Source organism: Ictidomys tridecemlineatus, chromosome 7 (assembly GCF_052094955.1).
Source record: "Ictidomys tridecemlineatus isolate mIctTri1 chromosome 7, mIctTri1.hap1, whole genome shotgun sequence".
NCBI lineage: Eukaryota > Metazoa > Chordata > Mammalia > Rodentia > Sciuridae > Ictidomys > Ictidomys tridecemlineatus.
The window spans coordinates 16,511,360-16,519,733 of record NC_135483.1 but is presented as its reverse complement, the minus strand read 5'-3'; the positions used below and the strand labels follow the sequence as shown (position 1 = coordinate 16,519,733).

General features: G+C 42.1%; 1 protein-coding gene across 2 annotated transcripts in view; it reads right to left on the bottom strand.

Annotated features, from left to right (window-relative positions):
- Positions 1 to 220: 220 nt before the first annotated feature.
- Fbxo32 (F-box protein 32) overlaps positions 221 to 8,374 on the bottom strand; it is a 35,885-nt gene continuing 27,731 nt past the window's right edge. The window contains exons 7-9 of one of the 2 annotated variants that reach the window (XM_005316178.5): positions 6,798 to 6,980; positions 5,718 to 5,861; positions 221 to 5,321 (exon numbers count right to left, since the gene is read on the bottom strand). In XM_005316178.5, coding sequence (XP_005316235.1) covers positions 5,232 to 5,321; positions 5,718 to 5,861; positions 6,798 to 6,980 — 417 coding nt within the window. In that variant the 3' untranslated portion in view covers positions 221 to 5,231. The remainder of the gene's footprint in view (positions 5,322 to 5,717; positions 5,862 to 6,797; positions 6,981 to 8,374) is intronic. The other variant, XM_078016730.1, reaches the window with a different exon arrangement.

Here is an 8,374-nt window from a genome sequence, read left to right as displayed (position 1 = left end):
TGTGTTTTTGGAAAACATTTATTGCAATAGAGTGTCAAAAATTTTTACAAAAATATGCCACTGTCTGGTACAAACAACTATAAAAAAATCAGTTCATCATGCAAGAAAAGTGCAAATAATTTATACAGAAGGACTCAGCTCACACAATATTAAATAAACATCTTTGCATGTTTGCAAGTAATCGGTCTAATTTACACTTTAAATTCAACCCACTCTACTATTTTCCACTAAAAAAGTACATTAAAGCTTCTAGGCTTAGAACATGGACTATCATATACACCCCCTTCAGCCAGGGTGATTGGCACACAGTAGACCAAAGATGGCGCCAAAGGCTCCCAAGCGTACAGCAGGGTTTGGAGCCTTCTGTTTAACAGACGTGTGCATTGTAAATTAAACAAAGTTGTCTATATTCAAAGATAGAAAAGTCATGTTCAAATTCCAGAAGTAATGGAGCAGATGGAGTTTCAAGAAGTTCTTAGTTTTGGAGCAGCCATCCATTGTGAGCCAAATGGAGCAGGACTCAAGTTTTGAGAGATTTTTCCAGGAAGCTTTGTTTGCCAAGTTCAAAGACATTTGGAAAAGGCCTAGCATAAAAAGTCACAAATATCATGGTCCCTTGCTCCTTCCTTGTTGCCTCATGGAATAGACTGTTTGCTAAGTGAAGAGGAGGTTTAATAGAGAAAGAACTTCCCCTAGGCTACAGACTCCATGTAACTTGCAGCTGGTGCTAGAGGAGGAGGAGATAGCTGGATGGGATAAATGTACTCCTTAGTGAAAGAGGAGAGGAAAGAGCTGCTTGGTTACCATCAGAACCTCAGTGTTCAGAAACTGCTGCTCATCCTTGTGTTTTTATAAGGGTCATCTTTGTAATCAAAATATAAGTACCCAAGGGAAAAATGAATTTGTCAAAACATGCCACACACTTTATAGCAAGTAGGTTGTCCTCACTAGGACTCTGTACTCACACTGGAGGTCTGCATAAATATCAAGTGGCTCCTTAACTTCTCCAATAAGAATCAGGGATGTAAAAGGTTTGGAAGACTTAATGTCCAGCTACCCATTGTGCAGCAGTCTCCAGTACCTTCCACAGTGCAGGTCTTGAGAAGAATGACATTAAGTGTTATGTGTCTCCAGCCATACTACCAGGTGACTGGGACCAGAGTTGGGGACACAGGTCAGGCCCCAGGTTTCCATCCAGCTGAGGCCCATCCCCTAAATATCCTGGACTTGCTTCCTCATCTTGAAGGCCTTCAGATTCCACCCTGACAACCCATTCAGGTCTAAAGTCTCAGGAAACCACAAAGATTTTACCCTCCATAAGAAAACATTGAGTTTTAAAGGAATTATGACCTTGTTTGTTGAAGCTAGTGAGGACCCCGGGTTTATCAAGGAGCAATGTTTTTGCATTTGCCTAGAGGTTCAGGGTGTTTCTGAGGTCTGTTAAAGCACTAATAGAGTTGCAGGCCAGCATCCAGTCAGAAGAGATGGTTCACAGACTCAGATAGTTGGAAAGAGATTAAAAAACAACAACAACAGATGTCAACATAGAAAAGTATGATAGAGTTTAGTTAAAAAACACACACAAAAAATTAAAGTTAAAAAAATTCACACATAAAATATAGAGTGTTTGCAAATCAAGACATTATTGCCTGGCAGAAAAAAAAATATAAACTCAGGTGCATATTTTATAATAAACATTGTGTTGAATGCTAAGAATGATACACTGTTGAACATCACTTGTAATGATTTATCTTTTTTTAAATCACACCACTTGCTTAGAAAAATGAAATTCCAAGCTTTCTCTTTTCCCATATAAATACAACAGAAACAAGGAGCTTGCAAGCTCTGCAAGCTCAGAAAGATGAGAACTGGCAATAACATAATACACACCCATTACCTTACTTCACAGTTACAAGTAGAACCCACTCTTACATTGAGAATTTTGCAGTGTAAACCCTGTCCATCTGAAATTATCTCCTCCAAGCCACTCCAATATGAAATTGATCATGACTAACCAAGGATCATCTCAGGACTGATACCCCGGGGGGATGTTTTTACCTTATAACTTTTGTTCTTTTCTGCTACCTGCCCTCCCATTCAACTGATTCATCTAATCAAAGTAACAGTGTTGCATAAGTATGTAATCTAGTTTAAAATGTCATTAGACTTTCTTTTTCTGGATCTTGCCTTAAAATGAGCACTCCTCAACTTCACATTTTCTCTTTTCTATAAATGTTGGCCCTTCCTCTTGGGAGGCTCTAGATTTTCTGCTTATGAACCTCTGAGTTGGACAAAATCGTTGTATCCATATGAATGTGCTCAGAATGCTTTCCTTTGCTATAAGTCTGAATTGCTTCAAAATGAACATCAGTTTCTAGATCTGCTTTATAGAGTGTGTGTTGTGTGTGTGGGAGGCAGGTAGGCACACTAAAGAGGGTACAGTATTCTATCTCTTTCAGCAGTTTCCATCTCCATGCCCTTTCTTGCTATTACCCCAGCAGTTCTGAGACAGGGATTCTTTGTGTTTGCTTTTTGGGTCAGGTTGTCCTGGGTGCGTTTGTCAATAGGGAGCCTATTAGTGTCCTGGGAACAAGAATTTTCTTTTAAACTCACTGTACTTACATGTAGTGCTCTGGCCATGCCTAACAGAAACCATGTGGTCTAACATAGTCTGCCTGCTCTGCTCCTTCCACTGTCCCCACACAAACCAAAGCATCGAAGATACACCATTTCTATCCCTTCCCCCTCCCTCTCTACCTGGCGTTTCTTTCCTTATTCTCCCTTTCCAATGAAAAAGACCCATAAAATGTTGGTTTCTTGATTTTCATCCTTAAAAAAATATCCAACTGTCACGTACCACATCCAATAACACCAAACTACATGGGCAGGTTCCACAGACACTGTCTTGGTAAATATTATAAAAAACATTGACTACCTGTTGGGGTGGGGGTGGTTTTTGCACAAATGCATGTTGTTGCCTGGGGTGTGATGTCCAATGAGCCTGGATGACTAGTTTTGTGCCAATCATCCAAAGCAGCCACTCTTCCTAGGATTGCAAACCTGAAAGTGCCAAGAACTTTCCCTTTCTTCAGTCAGCATGATGGAGCAGAGGTCATGAGTTGGGAAGATGTGGAAGACCATGAACCCCTAAACCTGAAGCTGACAAACCAGAGCTTTCCACAGCAGTGGCACACCGAACCCACTCTATTCCTTTAAGGAAAGTAAGATATTTGACAGAACCTGAAAATTATGGAAGAAGTAGCTTTTTATTTAACAGTCAGGTCCTGTATTCTTGATGTCCAACTGATATGGGAGAGAAAAACAAACCAAAAACACCCTCTTAGTTATTACATTGGTTTGTAGCCCTCCAAAGCTCAACACAATCTTATTCATTCATGTCTGATTTTTTTCATTAGGGAAAATTTAAATTCATCTTATTTCATTAAATTCAGTTCTCATTATGGAAAATTTCAATTCAATTCATTTAGTTTTCTTTTTTGGGGAGATGATAATGAAAGAAATATGGAGAAATCCTGGTGCAAGTATAAGCATTACAAAGTAAGGAGCATTGGAGAGTTTACTGCAGAATGCTGACGTGCAGACTGAGTGGTTGAAGGAAGGGCATGGAGAGGTACTGAATCACTACTGTCCCTTGCCTTGTTTCTGTATCTGCTTAGCTACCTTTTCCCTCCTTCAAGGGTCACCCCAAGGTACAACCTTTAAGGGGTTACACTGTCCCTCAATATGAATGTGAGTTAAGTTCCTATTTCCGTTTCAATTATTTGCCGAGGGCATGCAAGGTGCGACTTTATTTGGGGGTGGGGGAGGAAGCAAATACAACTGCAAATATATGTACACTGTTGTAGAAAAGCAACTTTCTATAAAAAGTTAGAAACAAAAACATTCCCCACCCTCTTCCAGGAATATCTGACAATTAACTCATGAAGTCCTGAGATTTCCTTTCTTCCACAGTGACCTGCTGATACTTGCCTTGCAAAATCCCATGGGATCTTTGTTTTAACTATCTTCATTTTAACTCTCCAGCCCTGAAGTCAGTTTAAGATGAACTCATCTCCCTATTTGGCTGGAACTTGAGGCTTTATTTTTAATCACACTTACAAAAAGCCCTAGTTCAGGTTGTCTCAAGGACTTAAGAAAGCTCAATTTATCACCCTGATGACAGGAAGAGCAAGTGGCAAAATGCTTAATTGTCTGATAGGTAAAACCTGACTCTCAAGCCCCAGCACTTGGGCTGCAATCAGTTTGCAGATGTACACTTTTCCACAAATGCACCCAAGGAAGCCCAGACAAGCCCAGAAGTTAAACCAGAAGAAAGAAGTCTTTATAGCTATGGGGTACCTGATTCTATCTTTTCCGGGGTATGATTTCTATTGGGACTGTTGTTAATTGGCCTTCTCTTTCCCCAGTGAACTACAGTATGGAAGGAGAAAAGGCACATGTACTTTGAGATTGTTCTAGGAAGGAGGAGACTCCAAAGAGGGCCCTGTTTACCTAAAAAGGAAGTGTGAAACAAGATGAGGGTTGCTTCCAACATCCTTTCCATTTTAAATCACTTTTTATAGTGATGAAAACACTTACAAGAAACACAGACACTGCCTACTGGATAATGCACGTTGTCAGAGATCACGCTTTATGCTTTTAGAGGTAGACCATTGTGTGGTGTCTCATAGGATAAGGCCTATGCCCACTCAGGTTTCGGGGTTGGTGCTTCTTTGCCTTTCCAAAACAAACTCAATCAAAACCAAAGCTCCAGGATTTCTTATATGTATTTTTTCTTCTTTCTTCCTTTTTTTTTTTTTTTTTGTCTAAACAGATTTTCACATTGTAAACAAAGAGCATTCTGTCTGCATTTGAGTCTTGCCTTTTTCTTCCTAGGGAACTATAAAGGAGTTTCCATGAACATCAAGAGAATTCCATCTTCACGGCTGACAAAGAATTCTTGCCTTTAGAGTCTTGCTGGCAAATTGTTAGAAAAAAAGTCTATTTACAATACTTCTGCTTTTCCATACAAATTCTAATGTGGAGTTCACATTCTTAAATTCCCATCAGCAATTGTATCTCTCCCCTCCAAGGTCCTCTCAAGGACTTATCTGAGAAGTCTCAGGCCAATGTTTAAAATGTACACTATTTACAAATGGAGCGTCCAAACTCTGTATTTGTAGCCATCCAGTCAGCAGGGGGCCCTCTGAAGTGTTGTCATGTGCTGGGATTCAGAACTTGAACAAGTTGATAAAGTCCTGGGGTGAAAGTGGAACGGAGCAGCTCTCTGGATTGTTAGCTGTGCAAGGATGGTCAGTGCCCTGGAAAGACACATGGTGGTAAGTTTAGAGTTCTCAGAGGTGTTGCACTGAGTTTTGGCACCATGAGGTACTGCCCAACCTCAAAACAACAATTCTCTCTCAAGAATGCCACAGCACTGCAAAATCGATAGAGCTGTATGTTTGCCTGTGTATGCACCTGTGCACACAGAGGTGGGAGAATTTGGAAGTGAGTGGGTTCCAGAGAAAAATAAACATAAGGAGGTGAAGGAAATGAGGGAAAATGAAGGAAAGTTTCTCCTCCCGTCCCAGCTGCTGGATCAGTTTTACCTTCCCTTTGATTTGGGGCCTGAGATAGGAAAGATCAGGAAATGGCCTGGAGCTGCTGGCTCTGGGGACTAGGCTAGGGGGCTGTGGTAGCGCCTCTGAAACACATACCTTCCAGGAAAGAATGTGACAGTGTTTGCAAAGCTGCAGGGTGTCCCCATACTGCTCTTTCCTTGGGTAACATCGAATAAGCTTAAAATACATCTTCTTCCAATCCAGCTGCCCTTTGTCTGACAAAATTAATCGCTTGCGGATCTAAAAATCAAATGAATAAAAATAATTGCAGGAGAGTTAGTCAAGAGCTTGATTTGTGGTTTTCTGGTTCTTAAAAGTTCTACTCCTACCCTCCTTCCCCTTTCCCTCTCTATCCTACAATAGCCAGAAGGGAAAGACTGCCAAGATATAAAGAAGTGCCTTCAAATCTCTCCTCAATTACACAGTAGCTTTGAACCAGTCTTTGAAAGATATAGGTGGTTGGTGACAACTTACTAATGACCTCTACTAAATTGCATTTAGTCTGTTAATACTTAAAGTTAGGTCACATTCATAATCCACTTCAACATTTTTCTCTGCTATAGACTTGAGTGATTATTTTCAGGGAGGTGCAATAATTCTTGGCTGTGTGTGTGTGTGTGTGTGTGTGTGTGTGTGTGTGTGTGTGTGTTTGTGTTTCCCATCAAAACTACCTGGGGATGCTGGGGTTGTGGCTTGGTGGCAGAGCACTTGCCTCACATATATGAGGCACTAGGTTCAATCCTCAACACCACATAAAAACAAATAAAGATATTTAAAAAAAATTATCTGGGGAAGAGGGGAGGGGCAAAGGGGTAAGAAAGATGGAATGAGAGGGACATCATTACCCTAGGTACACGTGTGATTGCATGAATGGTGTGACTTTACTTCATACACAACCAGAGAAGTGAAAAATTCTGTTCCATTTGTGTACAATGAATCAAAAGCTTTCAATTGCCTTGTATAGCTGATCAGAACTAACAAAAAAAAAAAAGAAAAACTACCTGGGGTGGCGGGGGAAGCAACTTTACCCACTATAGACACCTTCGATTGGAGTTTTCCAGTCAAACCCAGTAGCCCTGAAGTGGGGCAGCCATGCTTTATGTTAGAGGAGGACAAGGGAGAGGAGGGTGGGGCAAAGGAGGGCCATCTGTGAGGCAGCCCGTGGGTGCCACTGACCTGCCTCTCGGAGAAGTGGTACTGGCAGAGCTTCTTCCACAGCAGCCGGTCCTCACTGAGCACGTGGAGGTCGGGAGCCACCTGGCCCAGGCTGACGAGGTCGCGCCCGTCGCTCAGCCTCTGCATGATGTTCAGTTGTAAGCATAAGGGCAGGTCCGTGAAGGTGAGGCCTTTGAAGGCAGGCTGCAGAAGGAAGGCAACAATAAGCCTGGGGTCAGAGAGCAGCCATTCTCCAGGTGACACACACTAAGGATGTGACTGTCCCCTCCTCTGCCACCCTCAAGCTGGCTTATTGATCAGAGGTCAAAAAGTAATTGTCCCCATCCTACATACAGAATGGGACCCATGGCCGAGACACACAAAGAACAGCCTAGAGTGGCTTGGGCTGATGGTACCAGAGGGAGTCTCCTAAGTTTCACAAAGCTCTGTGATTTTACTGTAAAAGATTCTCCAAATAGCACAGGTTGAATTCTAGAGCTTCATTCAATTCAAGGCTCAGTCATCATGTTTGCTGCCTTCCTGAAGGCCTTATGGGCCTGGAGGGAGAGCCCCAACCTGCCAGCTGGCCTCTTGTCTCACTGCCCCCTGCCTCATGACCTTGGAGCCTCTATACAGGTTTACTCACAGGCACCTGACACATCTTGCTCACTTCTGCACAGTGCCCCCCCCCCCCGCCATGTTCCTCTCCTGTCCTTTAGGTGCACTTCAAACCCATTTCCTCTGAACGGCCTTTCCTGCTTTTGCGAGTGATTCCCTCTGGCCTCATTTATTGCACCTCCCAGAGTGCCCATGATCTCTTTCAGATCTTTTTTGCAACACCTCCTATTTGTTATGTGACACCCCCCCCTTTTTTTGGTACCAGACATTAAACCCAATGGCACTTAAACACTGAGCCACATCCCCAGCCTATTTTATTTTTTATTTTGAGACAGGGTCTCATGAAGTTGCTTAGGGCCTCCTTAGTTGCTGAGGCTGGCTGACACAACTCTTCTAAAATAAATCCTAAGTGGTACATTCTGCTAGAGCTTAACCTCCACAAAGGCAAGGATTTTTACCTAGTTTCATTGTTGTGTCTCTACTTTTTGGAAGAGTGCTTGGTGCTTAGTAGGCACTCAGTAAACATCAGTGGGATCAATGAAACCCAAAGAGCTAGACAGACAAAAAACAACAATAAAAGAAGCCTGTACTGGTCTCTGTGTGTGCAAGCACACACATGTGTACATGTATATATGAATGTAGCTGTGTGTATGTGCTTATTTGTGTATATTTGTTTACATGCATGTACATATGTGAATGCATGTGGGTACATTTGTGAATGTGTGTTATGTGTGTATATGCATGTGTGTTTGTATGTATATGTGTGTGCACCCACACATTTTGGAAATGGCTAGTGTAGAACCCTTTGGCCTAAGCTCCATCATCTACTGAAGCAGTTCTATTCAAACCTGGGGTTCCATTGAACATATTGAACACTTCTGTGGATAGTACACTGGCAGTTAATGAGGAGCCCTTTACTGTTTCAAGTTTGGATGAGCTCAAGATACTCCATCCAGGCCTATATTCCTGAAGGCAGGGAC